Source organism: Symsagittifera roscoffensis, chromosome 4 (assembly GCF_963678635.1).
Source record: "Symsagittifera roscoffensis chromosome 4, txSymRosc1.1, whole genome shotgun sequence".
In the NCBI taxonomy this organism is placed as follows: Eukaryota; Metazoa; Xenacoelomorpha; order Acoela; family Convolutidae; genus Symsagittifera; species Symsagittifera roscoffensis.
In genome coordinates this window covers 43,764,618-43,785,601 of record NC_087065.1, presented here as the reverse complement: position 1 = coordinate 43,785,601, position 20,984 = coordinate 43,764,618, and the positions used below count along the sequence as shown (strand labels likewise).

General features: G+C 32.4%; 1 protein-coding gene across 1 annotated transcript in view; it reads left to right on the top strand.

Moving 5' to 3' along the window:
- Positions 1-20,984, top strand: part of LOC134844898 (tyrosine 3-monooxygenase-like) — a 151,860-nt gene that overhangs the window by 90,478 nt on the left and 40,398 nt on the right. Inside the window, exons 3-10 of the mRNA XM_063861725.1 lie at positions 6,599-6,749; positions 9,209-9,297; positions 13,966-14,116; positions 16,576-16,664; positions 16,744-16,811; positions 17,807-17,956; positions 18,043-18,089; positions 18,311-18,446. Coding sequence (XP_063717795.1) covers positions 6,599-6,749; positions 9,209-9,297; positions 13,966-14,116; positions 16,576-16,664; positions 16,744-16,811; positions 17,807-17,956; positions 18,043-18,089; positions 18,311-18,446 — 881 coding nt within the window. The remainder of the gene's footprint in view (positions 1-6,598; positions 6,750-9,208; positions 9,298-13,965; positions 14,117-16,575; positions 16,665-16,743; positions 16,812-17,806; positions 17,957-18,042; positions 18,090-18,310; positions 18,447-20,984) is intronic.

The following is a 20,984-nucleotide window of genomic DNA, read 5'->3' as shown; positions in this document are numbered from 1 at the left end:
AAACAAAGGAGCCACTAAACAAATCAAAATAAACAGGGATTATTTGGCGCAGAATCCCACCTTCAAAATTAATAAATTTCATCGCAGTTTTTACAAGCGCAAGGTTTTTTTTGGCTCTTTAGTACTAAAGAGGGGCACCTTTTGAGTGGCGAGGGGGTAGACTACCTGAGACTAGAAGCATCCGCCCTCATTCACAGTTTGATAGAAGCGACTTTCCCCTAAATCCGCGCCTAGTCTGAATGTAGCTGAAATTTTGAGTTGACATAAAAGCTTTAAATAATTTTTTTCTGTCAAAACCGTCAAACTTCAATGTTTTTGCACTTTTGAACTCATCTTCCAACCGAAGGAAATTATCTGGTCTGGTACAAAGTTTCCAAAACTGAAATTTTCATTTTATTGAAAAAATTGTCGTTTGCAAAATATAATTAGACCTGAATTCCTGAAAAAATAGGAACTGCGCCAAGTAAATCAAGCGAAACTTATTCTCATGCCCAAAGGACTAAGTGACGGAGAGACCTAATTTAACAAACATTCTTTAATCGACCCAAATATGACTGATTATTACGCTTAACTTACTCAAAGTTTTGAACACATATTGAACACATTTTAAATACGGTTTTTGAATAACTCGAAGAAAAAGACGATTCAACAAACTCAAAATTTTGAATTATTTTAGGGCTCAGAGATTTTTTAATTCAATTAAAAATATCAATTATTTTCTGGGTTCTAGGTTTTTCCACTCGAGCCTATGGTTCCTTTTAGCTGTGCTTCAGCAATTTTAGCTGTGCTTCCTCCTTGTCCTAATAGAAAACCAGTTTTTTGGAGCCTTCTTTGCTACGCACGTGAGCTAGTCATGCTTCCGAATGCCCAAGCCTTGATTGTACGTTTTTTAACCATTAAAAAAAATTTTGCGTTTTTGATTTTTTTTTCTAATTTTGAACTTGCTAATTCTGATTTCTTAAAGCCAGCTTAACTCGCAACTAACCAAATTTTTTTTCTACTATTTTTGGCTTTTTCAGGCTGGAATTCGCTAATTTTATTGTTCCGATCATTTGAAAAATTGGGAGGAGTTTTGTATTCAAATGTTTTTGTTCTTTTTCCTTTTTTGACTTTTTCTTTTTGTTTTCAACTCAAAATCAAGTACCACAATTATACGAATGGGTCGAGTGATATTCATATTAAAAATTTTCAGTCGTGATTCATCTATTTCCAAAAAAATTGCCCCATAATTGAGAAAACCAATGGTTTGAAATTTTTGCTGTTTGGTCTAAACTCAAACAAATACAAATAATGCGAACGAGCAGGCTTACAATAGCATAATTCTGCTAAGTTTAGGCCGTCAATGACAGTTTTATTCATGTAATGTTGTTTCGGCAGCTTTTTAGCGCCATTTGGGAATTAACTCAGCTTATTAAAATTCTCCAAACGTTTGAAATTATTTTTTAGACAGAGATTTCAAGTTTTTTATAGTCGAAATGACTTTTTATATATATTCTAAAAACTATATTCTCAATAAGATTTTTGAAATTTTTACACTTCTACCCGTACCCAATGGAGGCTGTTTTTCTAGATAGAAATTGTATATAGATTATCTAGCCTAGTTATCTTGTATCTTCTGTGCAGAAACGATCTATTTCTTTTATAGTATAGAAATAAACAGTTTCTGGAAAAAAAAAAACCAGAAATCAGTTCACTGCTCAACCGCAACGAGATAAACAAGCTTCGAGTATATAAAATAACAGTAGTAATCACAGTATACAAAATAAAAGTAATACAATGCAAAGGAACACTTGTAATAACAAGTCATATTTTGCTAAAACTAACCACCTTAATCAATGCCTGTAGCAAACTGGTTAGCACAACCGCCTAGGAAACTTCAAGTTAGAGATTCGAGACCCACCAGATGATTTTTTTTAGCTAGAAATAACCTAGATATAGTTAACTTCTTTCTGATCAGAATTAAGATGGGAACAAAAAAATTTTAAGAAAATCCTTGCTTTTTTTAAACAATTCAAAAAGAATTTTTGACCTGAAATTAGATAAAAACATAAAGTATTTCAGGTCAGATATAAAGAACTTTCTCGGTACGGATAGATCTTTGTTGAGCTGCGTGAGAGGCTTCTCTTGATGTAAATATAATTGGAAGTTTCAGCGTAATTTTTGATTAATTTAAAAAAAAGCCAAAATTACGCATTTTTGAAGAAAGAAGTCGGTTGCAAATTTCGCAAAAATTGCACATAACACTTGTCTAATTTTAACTCATATTGAGATAAATGCAATTGAAATTTCAAGTTTTTTTTTCAAGATAATTCAATCAGCACTAGATATGAGACTTGTGCACTAGATGGAAAGTAGCAAGACCAAATCAATCGCCAATAATAAACAAAAAGCTCACATTTTCTTGAAATAAAATATTCTTTAGCTTCCAATTAGCCATAATTTCCTGTAGCTAAACAAATACTTATTTGATATCAAGAAAAACAACAGCAAACATAATCAAAGGCAAACAGTGAATATGAAAATAACCCAGTCACTTGCAAGGTAAGCCTGAATTTTCAGACTGCGTTTTAATGTCTGTGAAAAAGTTTTTGATTAAAAATTTGACGCAACTTTTCATAATAAATAAAAAAACAGTTTGAACTTTTTTCCATATTTTTGAAAACCTATGTACAAAAATAAAATGATAAATTTGCATGCTACCAAATAGTTTGCTTCAATTCATTTTGGTTTTTTGAGCCGTCCTATTGTTTTGTAATAGACCAAATTACATAGAGAGTTGCAAAAAGTTGGAACAGACAGAATTAATTATAAAGAGCAATTGCTAATTTTTCAGAGAAAGTATAAGAATCCGAAGTTTGTCTGAATAAAGCGTTACACAGCACACGCATTCCGTCACTTTGTTATTGGCGCAAAGCTCTGATTGTTGGAGCTGTTTTTTTGAAGTTAAGTTTTTTTTCATTTTTGTAAAATCCCTGGTATGCTGTTCAAGAAAGAACGGTGACATATTTCAGCTAGGAACACGTTATTTGGAAGAATTAAGTTGCCTTCTGGGAATTGGGAGTTTAAAAATGTAAAAACGTCATAATAACTCGCCATAATTTAACAAAACTTTTCACAGGTGCATGTTTCTTATTTTGAGCTCTATATCTTTCACGGTATTTATTTTAGAAAAAACTGTTACAAACAGCTAATTAAAAAAAACAAAAATTGATCTGAATTACAAAAAAAAACAACCCAACCGCATATGTTCAACCATTCTCCTCAAAACATTTTTTCAAAAATAATGAGTTGGAGTACTATGTGCAGATTATTTGACCGATATGAATAACTTCAAGGTCATTCTGAGCAGTATTAATGTCGTTTGTAGAATTGCTTGATTGTTCTGTCAGCTGAATTCTTTTGTTGTAAATGGTGTGAATTGTGTTTTGAAAGCTTGATCAAAGAAATGATTCATCTCCTGTAATAGCTAAGCAATTTAACTGTAATAAATGAGCAATTTCAAATTTACAACTAGGGTTTATCAAAACGAAAGCGTTTTCCGAAAAATCTGCGCCACCATCTGTTTGCCTTTTTGAACCTCTGTTCAGGCTTATAGCAAATCCAAGGTTGATCAGCACAAATGACATTCTTTTTGAACCAACTGAATGTTATAAAGTCCCTTGGGTTCTCGTAGGGTATTTTTGGTGCCCAGTGATGTCCAACTTTGAGAAGATATGGTAGACCTGGTTGTTCGGGCGGCATACCCCGAAATGAATGAATGGTATTGACTTCACCTTTTCCGAATCCCAATTCCATGATTACATTTGCTTCACAATCTGGGGAGTGGTAAGCCATTATAAAATTCAGCACTTTTCCTTCATCAGTATAATCAGTTAATTTTTCGTAATATTCTTTCGGTGTCAATAAAGCTAGGCCATAACCGAACATAAAATAATGACAGTAATGATCTAAACAACAGCCATCATGAAAAAGAAACAAATTATGGTCACGATAAACAGGTTCCAACAGTTGTCGGCATTCTTGGCTAGCGCTGAACTTGATGAATTTGAAGGCAACCACAGTGGGGTCTTGTGGGTCGATGTGATCTCGGAACCGAACTTGCACTGCTTTGCTAGTGGACGAGATGGGATCGGAGACAAAGGCATGTAAGCAATAATAAATAGATTGTTGTCGGCATCTACTCGACAAGATGTTGCGTGGAGCATCAATTGGAATTATGAACATCAAAGAAGTCCAGTTTGAATTGACGGTAGAGTTTACAACAATATCGTTGGGCTGTGCACCTGGAATAAATAACATTGAAAAACAAATAATTAAAAATATGTTGTGCAAAAATGAAATACGCATCGCTGGCCAAAATATTCAAAGTTAAATGAAATCCAAATAGTGTTCACTGTGCAAACATCCCAACACTTTTGCTCGCATAATTTTGTTAGAACAACAGAATAGATTAAATATCAAAGAAATTTGATCGAAATCAATTTGAAGAGATGATTTCCAGTTTCACAAATGACAATTATAACAATTGAATGCCTATAGTTAACATCTCTTAGCGTACATTCCAGAATCTGCAAAGGGTCGACAAGCTCGGGCCGACGATCGCGACTCATGCTCAGACGCAAATTGCATATAGTGGCAACAGTCGCGACTCGCATCCAGTTTCAAGCGTTAATAATCAATTGTATTATGATTTTAGCACCATTTGTATAAAAGTTGAGTAAAAATCTAATATTATCAAGAAAAATCTATCAGAATATATCTTTTTGAAACAAATTACAATCAATTAGAATACATATTAATCAATTATAAACAATTATTAATCCATCTATTTTTCGATTCAATTACAATCATTTATAATCAATTATAACCGATTTTTCTAATCCGAATTTCTAATTTATCTGTTATCCAGAAAAAATCCAATTCAATCGATTATAAACGATTACAAGACTGCTCGTATCAGGGCGAAGCCCTGAATGTTCCGACTGCCCTTTAAGATTTATGGAGCAGTAATATCATTAAAAAATTAAAAGTAATAAAAAAAATGAAAATTTTTTTTTTCAAAAATTTGAATTTTTTAAAATAAAAATCATCCCCCCACACGCCATATAAAGTACTAAAGGATAGATTTCGCTACTTGTTACAATTCAATTCTGGCAAATAAGCTTCGTTCAACCAATTTGGAACGATTTATAAGAGGGATTAAATCTCCGCTTACGCGTTAATAGCGCGGAATATATCGCGCGTTAAATGTCCCAAATTGGCCAAAATTGCAACCTTTACACCCCCATAACTTTTTTTTAAAAAATGATCACAAGTGAAATATCTTTTCAAATTTGAGCTCACGACAACAATACCTTTCGAATGATATAAAACAATTCCGTCAAAAATGGCTAGTTAAAAAGTCGAAATTTGTCTGAAGAAAAAAAAACCCACCCCGAGCACAAATATTCCGGTACTTTCGTATCGAAAGTCAGAACAATAATCCCTGTTGCTTGCCGTTTTTGTTCTCAACCTTGCATCTATTGCTTATAATTTGTGATTTTCATAGACCTTGGTTTATATGAAAAAGGGAAAAAAGGAGAAAATTGATTTAGCAGATTTCAGATCAATTCAATTTATTATATGATATGCATAATTTTAGTTTTTTATTTCTTCTCGATTATTGTTGTTTCATGATGCGCATTTATAGTTTTTTTATCAGCACGTTGTTTCAAATTCAAGTTTAATTTAGTTTTGTTTTGAAGTTTATTTTTCACCTACCGCGTGAGCTTTTCAATGGGAAAAAGGAAAAAGGATAGCCAATAAAGGTTTTTTTTCGGGGTAAAACATTGTGTTCAGATGAACCAAACAGAGACAAAACTTCTATATTTTAGAGGTAAGTTACTGGCAGAAAACTACTAACACATAGTATATAAAAGTACATATACATTTTGAGTGACAATTTTCTGGCAAAAAAATTATAAAATAATTGATAAGAATCGATTATAATCAACTTAATGAGTTTTTCTGTATGAAATATAGCTAAATATAATGGATTATAAAAAATTATATCCTTTTGGAAAATGTCACGATTTTAATGAAATGTAACTGTCAAAAAAATAATTGTTCGTTATAATCAATCACCTAAATCCAAACTTGGAATGCTGGGAAAAATCTGAAAAAAAAACGACACAAAAGGCGGAAAAAAAGGTCCCGAAAGTATGCAAGATGCAAAAATCTGGATAGCGAGAGACACTCTGATAACAAAAGAACAAATTTTAAATAAATTAATCATTTTCCATAATATTTGGCACCTTGTTATAAAATTTCTGGTGTGATATTCTTCCGCCTTGACAATTGACGGAATTTTTAGTCTTTCAAACGCAACGGCGCTTGCCACTTACACTTCAAAAAATTCTACAATTGATTTTGTGTAGTTCATTTTGTGTTTTTTAATATAATTTTCACACAAAAATTTAAAAATTATATCTCGAAACAACACCGTCTTCAAATGGCAAGGTATACATACTATTGTTGAAAGTACGTACAATGTAATAGATACCTTAAATTCTAAGCAACTCGCTTTGTTTTAATTCAACTAAAGGCCTGTTGTTTGTAGAAAGAAAAAGCGCAATTGGTGGAGCTCAGTAGCTTACAGGAGGGATATGCCGAACAAAACGATGGCGAGCTAGGAGTCTGCATCACAGTAATCTCTCATAGAGCAGTTCCTCAAACTGTTGTTGTTTCCAAAAACATCACGATTACCGAAGGTTTGCTTTTTTACTTTGATATGGTAGTTTGAAATGATTTTCGAGTTGAATTGATGTATTAAAAGAATTTCAAACTAGTATTATTGCATCAGCGTTATATCACAAAACAGCAAATAAATTTCAAGACTTCTTAAAACCCATTGTGATCTCAAATTCATTTTTCCCGAAATATTGTTCAGATATAAAACTATTGGGAAATGTTTGACTTTGAAAAATTTCAGTTATAATCAATACACATCCCTTAGAGCTGAATTGCGATTCCCCGACCAGTCTCAGTCGGGATAAAACTAAAATGTTAAGAAATTTACTTTGAAATAGAGCTAGAAATCTTGCGATTTTGCTAAGATCTCTTGCTAGCATCAAAAATATCAATAAAAATTCAATTTCGCAAACGATTCAACATATTCTGTAAACAAATGACAAAGATAGCTTTTGAGATAAAAACTAAAAGAGACCACTCAGGTGATGACCAGCGGAAAAAAGAAAAAGTTGTGGCATAAAAAAAAAACAGGCAAGTTAATATGTTCAAAATTTATGAGTAAAATTTTACAAAACATCAGATCAATTCACAGAACATTTTCAGAACTAGAAATGATGATCAAGGACAAAAAAAACAAACCGATTCTTTTTGCTCTAACAGAAACATGTTGCAACAAATACAGTTTAAAAAATGCAGTCAGTTTAGAAAGTTTTCAACAAAATGAGATGGAATCACGAGAAAAGCTTAAAGGAGGGGTTGGATTTTACATTCAATCAGATTTTTTTAACAAAAAAGTTTTTAAATTACAGGAAAATAATGGTTTTTGATCATTTCAACTCAAATAAAAAACAAAGATTGTTTGACCACTATTATTTTGAGAACTGGAAATTTTGTTGATCTTCTACAGAATCATCTGATCAAAACTTCAAATTGGACGAATCGAAAAATTACATAATATGTAGATTTTTCTAAATTTTTCTAAGGGGAGGCGGTTTTTCAAAAATTTTCAAAGGCGGTTTTTGCAGGCAATTTTTTTTCAAACTAGTTTTAAAAAGAGTGCTTAGGCACGTTTTGGAAAACGTTGACCAAAAAATCATGTTTTTTTGGCGCGCGCTCCCAGTCAAAACTATTCATGCTGACGGTTTTTTATTTTGAGCCTACAACTTACTGATATAGATTAACTAGCTATAGCTAGACAAACGCAGAAAAATTGATCAAGTATTGATCTAATCTTTCCAAATTTTGAAGGTCGAAAAAATCCAGAATAAGCAAGTTTAACCGATCATTCCAGTGTTCAGTTTAGTCAAAACCTATATAATAGAAACTTTGTGCCACAGATCTTTAGTCGGAGAGGAAAATCAGTTTTCTACGGGCGAAATTTCAAAATTAAAAAAAAAAGAAGTGTCTTGCCTTGGGTTATTTTTTAACCCAACAATTGGATCCCACTCAAGATTACTACTCAAGTGAAAAGTTAAAAACACAAAAGTTACAAATTAATCAAAGGAAAAAAGTTCGTTAGCAGACTGAGAAAATTATTGAGCATGCTCATTCTTTTTGACAGGCCGTTGATAAAGTCTTTTATGGATTTGAATTAAGTAAAATTGAAAAACGTTCTGCGCTAACTCAGAAAATTGTATATACTGGAAAGTAACAATTTCGATAATCTTTTTTGGTAGGTTAAACGTTATACTAAGACAAATTTCATTCATTAAGTTAAAGTTGGGGGATTTGATAAAAAGAAGTAGACTGAAAATTCGGGTTTTTCCTCTCAACTCTTCATAGACAAGAAATGAAGAATAATTTCAGAGACATCACTCGACAGCCAGTATTGCCTTTGATGTTCTCTCGAGTGAATAAGTATTAATGCATAAAGAAAAGTTATGTTTTGTACTTAACTCTCGAAAACGAATTTATTGTTTCGACTTTCGATACGAAAGTAACGGAATATTTGTGCTCGGGGTGGGTTTTTTTTCTTCAGACAAATTTCGACTTTTTAACTAGCCATTTTTGACAGAATTTTTTTATATCATTCAAAAGGTATTGTTGCCTTGAGCTCAAATTTGAAAAGATATTTCACCTGTGATCATTTTTCGTAAAGTTATGGGGGTTTAAAGATTGCCATTTTGGCCAATTTGGGACAATTAACGCGCGATATATTTCGCGCTATTAACGCGTAAGCGGAGAGTTAATCCGTCTTAAAATCGTTCCAAATTGGTTGAAAGAAGCTTATTTGCCATAATTGAATTGTTACAAGGAGCTAAATCTATCTTTTTGTACTTTAAATGGCGTGTGGGGGGAGGATTTTCATTTAAAAAAATTCAAATTTAATTTTTTTTTTAAATTTTATTACATTTAATTTTTAATGTTATTACTGCTCCATAAAACCTTAAAAGGCAGTCGGAACATTCAGGGCTTCGCCCTGATACGAGCAGTCTTGTTTCTTTTAAAACAAAGATAATCATTATTTGGTTCATTTTAGAGGTTTGGTACCCACGCAGTATATTGGAATTGAACAAATGCAAAAATGTTCTGTCGTCCTTTGATCCGAGCCTCGACAAAGATCATCCGGTAGAGTTTGTCTTTGTTTCTTTCTTTTTGATAATTGGAACCAAACTGATGTTAAATTAGCTAATGAGCAAGCTTGTAGGGTTTCAATGACGTGGTATACCGCAGCAGGCGAGCTGAAATAGCTAAGCTAGCAGAACAATACCAACAGTAAGTGAACACAAATTTTTCTGTTTATGCACAGTGAATGATTGTTTGTCTGTAGTGACCTGCAGCCTTTTTGAAATCTTGTATTGATTCACAAGATAGCAATTACAATTTTTCTAATCTTTGAAAATTTGAAAAAAAAAATTCAAAAATTTTTTCAAGCTGAAGCAATCAGCTCAGATGAGGTTGGTTCTTTAACTATTGAAATTTCACTACGACTTAACTCGCAAAAAGTAAAATTTGAGCAGAAGTTTATGAGAAATTTAAATGGTGCAAGACCAAATGCGAGACCAAATCAATCGCCAATAATAAACAAAAAGCTCACATTTTCTTGAAATAAAATATTCTTTAGCTTCCAATTAGCCATAATTTCCTGTAGCTAAACAAATACTTATTTGATATCAAGAAAAACAACAGCAAACATAATCAAAGGCAAACAGTGAATATGAAAATAACCCAGTCACTTGCAAGGTAAGCCTGAATTTTCAGACTGCGTTTTAATGTCTGTGAAAAAGTTTTTGATTAAAAATTTGACGCAACTTTTCATAATAAATAAAAAAACAGTTTGAACTTTTTTCCATATTTTTGAAAACCTATGTACAAAAATAAAATGATAAATTTGCATGCTACCAAATAGTTTGCTTCAATTCATTTTGGTTTTTTGAGCCGTCCTATTGTTTTGTAATAGACCAAATTACATAGAGAGTTGCAAAAAGTTGGAACAGACAGAATTAATTATAAAGAGCAATTGCTAATTTTTCAGAGAAAGTATAAGAATCCGAAGTTTGTCTGAATAAAGCGTTACACAGCACACGCATTCCGTCACTTTGTTATTGGCGCAAAGCTCTGATTGTTGGAGCTGTTTTTTTGAAGTTAAGTTTTTTTTCATTTTTGTAAAATCCCTGGTATGCTGTTCAAGAAAGAACGGTGACATATTTCAGCTAGGAACACGTTATTTGGAAGAATTAAGTTGCCTTCTGGGAATTGGGAGTTTAAAAATGTAAAAACGTCATAATAACTCGCCATAATTTAACAAAACTTTTCACAGGTGCATGTTTCTTATTTTGAGCTCTATATCTTTCACGGTTTTTATTTTAGAAAAAACTGCTACAAACAGCTAATTAAAAAAAAATCGATCTGAATAACAAAAAAAAACATCCCAACCGCGTATGTTCAACCATTCTCCTCAAAACATTTTTTTCAAAAATAATGAGTAGGAGTTTTCTGTGCAAAATATATGACCGATATGAATAACTTCAAGGTCATTCTGAGCAGTATTAATGTCGTTTGTAGAATTGCTTAATTGTTCTGTCAGCTGAATTCTTTTGTTGTAAATGGTGTGAATTGTGTTTTGAAAGCTTGATCAAAGAAATGATTCATCTCCTGTAATAGCTAAGCAATTTAACTGTAATAAATGAGCAATTTCAAATTTACAACTAGGGTTTATCAAAACGAAAGCGTTTTCCGAAAAATCTGCGCCACCATCTGTTTGCCTTTTTGAACCTCTGTTCAGGCTTATAGCAAATCCAAGGTTGATCAGCACAAATGACATTCTTTTTGAACCAACTGAATGTTATAAAGTCCCTTGGGTTCTCGTAGGGTATTTTTGGTGCCCAGTGATGTCCAACTTTGAGAAGATATGGTAGACCTGGTTGTTCGGGCGGCATACCCCGAAATGAATGAATGGTATTGACTTCACCTTTTCCGAATCCCAATTCCATGATTACATTTGCTTCACAATCTGGGGAGTGGTAAGCCATTATAAAATTCAGCACTTTTCCTTCATCAGTATAATCAGTTAATTTTTCGTAATATTCTTTCGGTGTCAATAAAGCTAGGCCATAACCGAACATAAAATAATGACAGTAATGATCTAAACAACAGCCATCATGAAAAAGAAACAAATTATGGTCACGATAAACAGGTTCCAACAGTTGTCGGCATTCTTGGCTAGCGCTGAACTTGATGAATTTGAAGGCAACCACAGTGGGGTCTTGTGGGTCGATGTGATCTCGGAACCGAACTTGCACTGCTTTGCTAGTGGACGAGATGGGATCGGAGACAAAGGCATGTAAGCAATAATAAATAGATTGTTGTCGGCATCTACTCGACAAGATGTTGCGTGGAGCATCAATTGGAATTATGAACATCAAAGAAGTCCAGTTTGAATTGACGGTAGAGTTTACAACAATATCGTTGGGCTGTGCACCTGGAATAAATAACATTGAAAAACAAATAATTAAAAATATGTTGTGCAAAAATGAAATACGCATCGCTGGCCAAAATATTCAAAGTTAAATGAAATCCAAATAGTGTTCACTGTGCAAACATCCCAACACTTTTGCTCGCATAATTTTGTTAGAACAACAGAATAGATTAAATATCAAAGAAATTTGATCGAAATCAATTTGAAGAGATGATTTCCAGTTTCACAAATGACAATTATAACAATTGAATGCCTATAGTTAACATCTCTTAGCGTACATTCCAGAATCTGCAAAGGGTCGACAAGCTCGGGCCGACGATCGCGACTCATGCTCAGACGCAAATTGCATATAGTGGCAACAGTCGCGACTCGCATCCAGTTTCAAGCGTTAATAATCAATTGTATTATGATTTTAGCACCATTTGTATAAAAGTTGAGTAAAAATCTAATATTATCAAGAAAAATCTATCAGAATATATCTTTTTGAAACAAATTACAATCAATTAGAATACATATTAATCAATTATAAACAATTATTAATCCATCTATTTTTCGATTCAATTACAATCATTTATAATCAATTATAACCGATTTTTCTAATCCGAATTTCTAATTTATCTGTTATCCAGAAAAAATCCAATTCAATCGATTATAAACGATTACAAGACTGCTCGTATCAGGGCGAAGCCCTGAATGTTCCGACTGCCCTTTAAGATTTATGGAGCAGTAATATCATTAAAAAATTAAAAGTAATAAAAAAAATGAAAATTTTTTTTTTCAAAAATTTGAATTTTTTAAAATAAAAATCATCCCCCCACACGCCATATAAAGTACTAAAGGATAGATTTCGCTACTTGTTACAATTCAATTCTGGCAAATAAGCTTCGTTCAACCAATTTGGAACGATTTATAAGAGGGATTAAATCTCCGCTTACGCGTTAATAGCGCGGAATATATCGCGCGTTAAATGTCCCAAATTGGCCAAAATTGCAACCTTTACACCCCCATAACTTTTTTTTAAAAAATGATCACAAGTGAAATATCTTTTCAAATTTGAGCTCACGACAACAATACCTTTCGAATGATATAAAACAATTCCGTCAAAAATGGCTAGTTAAAAAGTCGAAATTTGTCTGAAGAAAAAAAAACCCACCCCGAGCACAAATATTCCGGTACTTTCGTATCGAAAGTCAGAACAATAATCCCTGTTGCTTGCCGTTTTTGTTCTCAACCTTGCATCTATTGCTTATAATTTGTGATTTTCATAGACCTTGGTTTATATGAAAAAGGGAAAAAAGGAGAAAATTGATTTAGCAGATTTCAGATCAATTCAATTTATTATATGATATGCATAATTTTAGTTTTTTATTTCTTCTCGATTATTGTTGTTTCATGATGCGCATTTATAGTTTTTTTATCAGCACGTTGTTTCAAATTCAAGTTTAATTTAGTTTTGTTTTGAAGTTTATTTTTCACCTACCGCGTGAGCTTTTCAATGGGAAAAAGGAAAAAGGATAGCCAATAAAGGTTTTTTTTCGGGGTAAAACATTGTGTTCAGATGAACCAAACAGAGACAAAACTTCTATATTTTAGAGGTAAGTTACTGGCAGAAAACTACTAACACATAGTATATAAAAGTACATATACATTTTGAGTGACAATTTTCTGGCAAAAAAATTATAAAATAATTGATAAGAATCGATTATAATCAACTTAATGAGTTTTTCTGTATGAAATATAGCTAAATATAATGGATTATAAAAAATTATATCCTTTTGGAAAATGTCACGATTTTAATGAAATGTAACTGTCAAAAAAATAATTGTTCGTTATAATCAATCACCTAAATCCAAACTTGGAATGCTGGGAAAAATCTGAAAAAAAAACGACACAAAAGGCGGAAAAAAAGGTCCCGAAAGTATGCAAGATGCAAAAATCTGGATAGCGAGAGACACTCTGATAACAAAAGAACAAATTTTAAATAAATTAATCATTTTCCATAATATTTGGCACCTTGTTATAAAATTTCTGGTGTGATATTCTTCCGCCTTGACAATTGACGGAATTTTTAGTCTTTCAAACGCAACGGCGCTTGCCACTTACACTTCAAAAAACTCTACAATTGATTTTGTGTAGTTCATTTTGTGTTTTTTAATATAATTTTCACACAAAAATTTAAAAATTATATCTCGAAACAACACCGTCTTCAAATGGCAAGGTATACATACTATTGTTGAAAGTACGTACAATGTAATAGATACCTTAAATTCTAAGCAACTCGCTTTGTTTTAATTCAACTAAAGGCCTGTTGTTTGTAGAAAGAAAAAGCGCAATTGGTGGAGCTCAGTAGCTTACAGGAGGGATATGCCGAACAAAACGATGGCGAGCTAGGAGTCTGCATCACAGTAATCTCTCATAGAGCAGTTCCTCAAACTGTTGTTGTTTCCAAAAACATCACGATTACCGAAGGTTTGCTTTTTTACTTTGATATGGTAGTTTGAAATGATTTTCGAGTTGAATTGATGTATTAAAAGAATTTCAAACTAGTATTATTGCATCAGCGTTATATCACAAAACAGCAAATAAATTTCAAGACTTCTTAAAACCCATTGTGATCTCAAATTCATTTTTCCCGAAATATTGTTCAGATATAAAACTATTGGGAAATGTTTGACTTTGAAAAATTTCAGTTATAATCAATACACATCCCTTAGAGCTGAATTGCGATTCCCCGACCAGTCTCAGTCGGGATAAAACTAAAATGTTAAGAAATTTACTTTGAAATAGAGCTAGAAATCTTGCGATTTTGCTAAGATCTCTTGCTAGCATCAAAAATATCAATAAAAATTCAATTTCGCAAACGATTCAACATATTCTGTAAACAAATGACAAAGATAGCTTTTGAGATAAAAACTAAAAGAGACCACTCAGGTGATGACCAGCGGAAAAAAGAAAAAGTTGTGGCATAAAAAAAAAACAGGCAAGTTAATATGTTCAAAATTTATGAGTAAAATTTTACAAAACATCAGATCAATTCACAGAACATTTTCAGAACTAGAAATGATGATCAAGGACAAAAAAAACAAACCGATTCTTTTTGCTCTAACAGAAACATGTTGCAACAAATACAGTTTAAAAAATGCAGTCAGTTTAGAAAGTTTTCAACAAAATGAGATGGAATCACGAGAAAAGCTTAAAGGAGGGGTTGGATTTTACATTCAATCAGATTTTTTTAACAAAAAAGTTTTTAAATTACAGGAAAATAATGGTTTTTGATCATTTCAACTCAAATAAAAAACAAAGATTGTTTGACCACTATTATTTTGAGAACTGGAAATTTTGTTGATCTTCTACAGAATCATCTGATCAAAACTTCAAATTGGACGAATCGAAAAATTACATAATATGTAGATTTTTCTAAATTTTTCTAAGGGGAGGCGGTTTTTCAAAAATTTTCAAAGGCGGTTTTTGCAGGCAATTTTTTTTCAAACTAGTTTTAAAAAGAGTGCTTAGGCACGTTTTGGAAAACGTTGACCAAAAAATCATGTTTTTTTGGCGCGCGCTCCCAGTCAAAACTATTCATGCTGACGGTTTTTTATTTTGAGCCTACAACTTACTGATATAGATTAACTAGCTATAGCTAGACAAACGCAGAAAAATTGATCAAGTATTGATCTAATCTTTCCAAATTTTGAAGGTCGAAAAAATCCAGAATAAGCAAGTTTAACCGATCATTCCAGTGTTCAGTTTAGTCAAAACCTATATAATAGAAACTTTGTGCCACAGATCTTTAGTCGGAGAGGAAAATCAGTTTTCTACGGGCGAAATTTCAAAATTAAAAAAAAAAGAAGTGTCTTGCCTTGGGTTATTTTTTAACCCAACAATTGGATCCCACTCAAGATTACTACTCAAGTGAAAAGTTAAAAACACAAAAGTTACAAATTAATCAAAGGAAAAAAGTTCGTTAGCAGACTGAGAAAATTATTGAGCATGCTCATTCTTTTTGACAGGCCGTTGATAAAGTCTTTTATGGATTTGAATTAAGTAAAATTGAAAAACGTTCTGCGCTAACTCAGAAAATTGTATATACTGGAAAGTAACAATTTCGATAATCTTTTTTGGTAGGTTAAACGTTATACTAAGACAAATTTCATTCATTAAGTTAAAGTTGGGGGATTTGATAAAAAGAAGTAGACTGAAAATTCGGGTTTTTCCTCTCAACTCTTCATAGACAAGAAATGAAGAATAATTTCAGAGACATCACTCGACAGCCAGTATTGCCTTTGATGTTCTCTCGAGTGAATAAGTATTAATGCATAAAGAAAAGTTATGTTTTGTACTTAACTCTCGAAAACGAATTTATTGTTTCGACTTTCGATACGAAAGTAACGGAATATTTGTGCTCGGGGTGGGTTTTTTTTCTTCAGACAAATTTCGACTTTTTAACTAGCCATTTTTGACAGAATTTTTTTATATCATTCAAAAGGTATTGTTGCCTTGAGCTCAAATTTGAAAAGATATTTCACCTGTGATCATTTTTCGTAAAGTTATGGGGGTTTAAAGATTGCCATTTTGGCCAATTTGGGACAATTAACGCGCGATATATTTCGCGCTATTAACGCGTAAGCGGAGAGTTAATCCGTCTTAAAATCGTTCCAAATTGGTTGAAAGAAGCTTATTTGCCATAATTGAATTGTTACAAGGAGCTAAATCTATCTTTTTGTACTTTAAATGGCGTGTGGGGGGAGGATTTTCATTTAAAAAAATTCAAATTTAATTTTTTTTTTAAATTTTATTACATTTAATTTTTAATGTTATTACTGCTCCATAAAACCTTAAAAGGCAGTCGGAACATTCAGGGCTTCGCCCTGATACGAGCAGTCTTGTTTCTTTTAAAACAAAGATAATCATTATTTGGTTCATTTTAGAGGTTTGGTACCCACGCAGTATATTGGAATTGAACAAATGCAAAAATGTTCTGTCGTCCTTTGATCCGAGCCTCGACAAAGATCATCCGGTAGAGTTTGTCTTTGTTTCTTTCTTTTTGATAATTGGAACCAAACTGATGTTAAATTAGCTAATGAGCAAGCTTGTAGGGTTTCAATGACGTGGTATACCGCAGCAGGCGAGCTGAAATAGCTAAGCTAGCAGAACAATACCAACAGTAAGTGAACACAAATTTTTCTGTTTATGCACAGTGAATGATTGTTTGTCTGTAGTGACCTGCAGCCTTTTTGAAATCTTGTATTGATTCACAAGATAGCAATTACAATTTTTCTAATCTTTGAAAATTTGAAAAAAAAAATTCAAAAATTTTTTCAAGCTGAAGCAATCAGCTCAGATGAGGTTGGTTCTTTAACTATTGAAATTTCACTACGACTTAACTCGCAAAAAGTAAAATTTGAGCAGAAGTTTATGAGAAATTTAAATGGTGCCAACAGATTTCGTCCCACTACAGATTTAGTCCAAATAAAAACTGTTTATCTTGGTTTTTTTTTGGTTTTGAAGGGAGATTGAATTGGTTAATGAGCCATAATCAAAAACAGCCAAAATACTGAAAAAAAGAATACCAATTAGATTGAATATTCAATCGTAAATTTCCGTTCTGAAAAATTAGTCTTTAGAAGTAAAAAAAATTCAGACTGGTTTCTTTTCGACACTGAGACAGTTCTTAAAGTAGTTCTTTTTGAAATCCAAAGAACGATTGAAAGAGTTTCAATTTGACACCACAGTTGATCACCTAAAAGCTTTCTTCGACGTGCACAAAATGCGTCAGAAAAACAACCCACCCTTCGCCATGGCTCCTTCCAACTTCGTGAAGTAGTCGGAACAGTTATCCATTTCTACTCGATTATTTTGAAATATCTAATGTCAACAATCGAGCTATTTGTGTAACGATTTTGCCAACCCCAAGGTCACTGGGAGAGAATGTTAAAAATGGGGCGAAATCTGTCATTCAATTACAGTAGGACGAAATCGGAATGTAACCCACAAGAAAATCATCACACATTCCTTATTTTTTGAAAAATGATGAGATGAACATCTGTAGGAAGTTTTTTTGTGACGTTTGTCTTACTCTTTAAACCTTCCGTCGTACTAGTGGAGGCTGAAATGCTAAAATAAAAAGTTAACAATGCATTGATTGCTCTATTATTTTAGTGGCTCTGAGGTGCCTCGTGTTGTATACACTGAACTAGAAACAGCGACTTGGAAGGAGGCGTTCGTGAACCTCTCCATATTACACGAAACACATGCTTGTGAAAACTACTTAAAATATTTCAAAAAGTTGAAAACCGACAAGATTATCAGGTTAGACAAAAAGGATGGATAATACGTTTTAAAAATCGGCTGGATTAATAATTATAAATGTTTTTAAATTTAAAAATTTGTTTTAGCAGCGAGAGAATTCCGCAGCTGCAGGATCTATCCGATTATCTGTACAGTTAGTTGAAACTATTTGTTATGTAATTAAACATTCTCTTCGTGTAAAAGCAAATTATGCACAATGCGTTCACCCTTTTTTAAAATTTTTAAAAATCAACTTCTCCTCATTCGTGAAATTTCTGAGCTTGAAAGTTATTCCGATTTAATCGATACTGATGCTAATTGAGCTCTACAATAAACCAATTATTAATCTTTCATATAATTGTTCACACATTTCAGAAGCGAGCGGGTTCAAACTGTGTCCAGTATCTGGGTTGGTATCTGCACGTGACTTCCTCGCCTGCCTGGCTTTCAAAGTGTTCCCCTGCACTCAGTATATCAGACACCACGACGCACCCATGCACTCGCCTGAACCGTGAGCTCAACTCTAGTTTCATCATTTTGAACAAGGAACCTCACCATTCGGGGGGGGGGGGGGGGGGGTTAGCAGGGCGCGAGAAAGATCATGATCAGAAATGTTTTACATTGTTCTACAATGTTTCAAACGGGTCATTAATTGTTCTATATTGTTTCAGAGCTCTCATACCTTATGCCTATCTAACTAGTCCTAAAACCTTAAGTTCTTTGTAGCGTTTAAACCTCTCCTGTGATTGTTGGATAGTTTCAACGAGGTAATTTATAATGCATAGATTCTTTTGAGCTGTACTTCAAAAATATGCATAAGCATGAAACACGTAATAGCTTAAAAGTCTGACTGTTTCATATAAAATTCCCTGGGCAAAGTCAGAAAAGTAGTAAATCCATATATACCAAGCAGTTAAAATGTGCCAAGAACATGTAATTTTAACTGCTTAACTTGAAAATTTGAGCCAAGAGTTATTCTTCACATTTTGATTTCTTGACCAAAAATATGATCATAAAAACTGCTCGGCATAGAAATCTACCCAAGGAAATATATACTTGTTTAGATTGTTGCCTCATCATGGGTAGTATGTCTAATCAAGGTCATAATACATCAACTTTAATTTCACAAACTGTTATTTTTGACCAAAGTTATATACATGAAAGTTGCTCAACTCCAAAAACTGTGTCTAAAAAATATGCATTGTTCAAGTTTTGCCTAATCATATGTAGTCATCAAGTTCATGTTACATCATCTTATATCTAAGTAACTATTGATTTTTCAGAAAACGGGCTTGAACACAAACAATGTTCATTGTCAAAAACTATGGCTGAAAAAATAGGCATTGTTCAAGTTTTGCTTCAATAGATCTAGTCTGTCTCGTCAAGGTCATAAAATATAAGTATATTTCTCAAAAACTGTTTTTTTTCTGCCATTATAGTGATCATGAAAGTTGCTCAGCATCAAAACTATACTCTATAAAATTAATTCTTGTTCAAGTTTTGCCTAATCATATGTAATATGAATCATCAAGGTCATGCTTATCAACTTATATCTCAATGAAAATTGATTTTTTGACCTTAGGCTTTCACATAAAAGTTGCTCAGCATGAAAAATTTAATTCTAAGAATTCTTGAATTGTTCAAAATTGCCTCATGATTTGTAACATGACTCGTCAAGTCATGTTACATCATCTTATATCTCAGTAACTGTTAATTTCCCCGACCATATTTAAAAACATCAGAAAACTCATCCTTAAAAACTGTTTCTAAATTTTCCGTTTTGGTTAAACATTGACTGGAGATATGTAGTATGATTCAAATCGGCCGGGAAACTTCCTTATCTGCTATCTCAGTGATAGTAATTTTTCGAACCAAAAAATGAACATTAAAATTGCTCAGAAAAAATATCTGACAAAAACGTTAATTGTCTACATAAATCTGTAGCAAAATGATTTTAATTTTTGCAGCTATCTTATAGAAAATCGCAATAAGGAAGTAGAGTTTAAATTTAGAAATAGATGCAATACGCACACAAACACAGAAACTTCATTGCGTGCACATTTTCTAATGAAAAATCAATTTAATTTAAAAAAAAATCGTCGGTTTTCATGAAAAATTCACGTAAGATTTTGAAGAATATAAAAAATAAATGTCTTCTAAAAATCAATTCGAGTTGTTTTTTTTTCTGTATTTTTTAACTTTTGAAAAACAATTGATAAAAAACCAATAGGGACTTGAAGAATAGATTACTAGTATATACTACATTTTGAATGATATTAAATAGGTTGCTCAAAAAACCGAATTCGAAGAAAATAATTCAGATGTACTTTCAGTATTACAGGGAATCTTGAAATACAAGTGAAGGCTATCACTCTAGTAAAATCAGATTTTATCCTTATCGGAAACTAAATTGTCTTAAACCTGAAGAACAAAACATCGTTTTGTTTTAATTTTACTGCATTATTGTAAAAACAGCTTGAAAATAAAATAAATATTAATTAGAACGAAGTGACGATTGCTAAACTCATGGTTTAATTGACCTAAGATATTCTAAAGATATATAAACTATAAAACTTAAATCCCATTTAAAGTTTGTTTTGTCTTGAGGTTCTTCGTTGTGGTTTTTTTGAAGTTAAGAATAAACATACGAAACGACATTAGTTTCTACCCTAAACATAGATAACGACACTAAATTCTAAGAATTCCGAGCATCTTTTTCAAAATGTGATTTTTACTCCATTGTTCTCCATGTCTGTTCGAAAATAATCTTACAAATGACCAGTTTCTTAAGCCCTGAAGAAAGCAGCACGATGACCATGCTTATTGAACTAGTTTTATCAAAACCTGTCCAAATAAAGCAGTACATTGAAAACTTTGAAGTTCGACATATGCACAATTTCTTCAACGCAACTCATAACACAAATGAATCTAGTTTTTCTTAAATTGACAAATGCATCTTTTATTTGTGAGAAAGTGGTGTGTTTGATTTCGATTGACTCTTCAAATTATTCTTCCTGCCTGTTTATTTTTTTGTGCAATCGGACCAAAG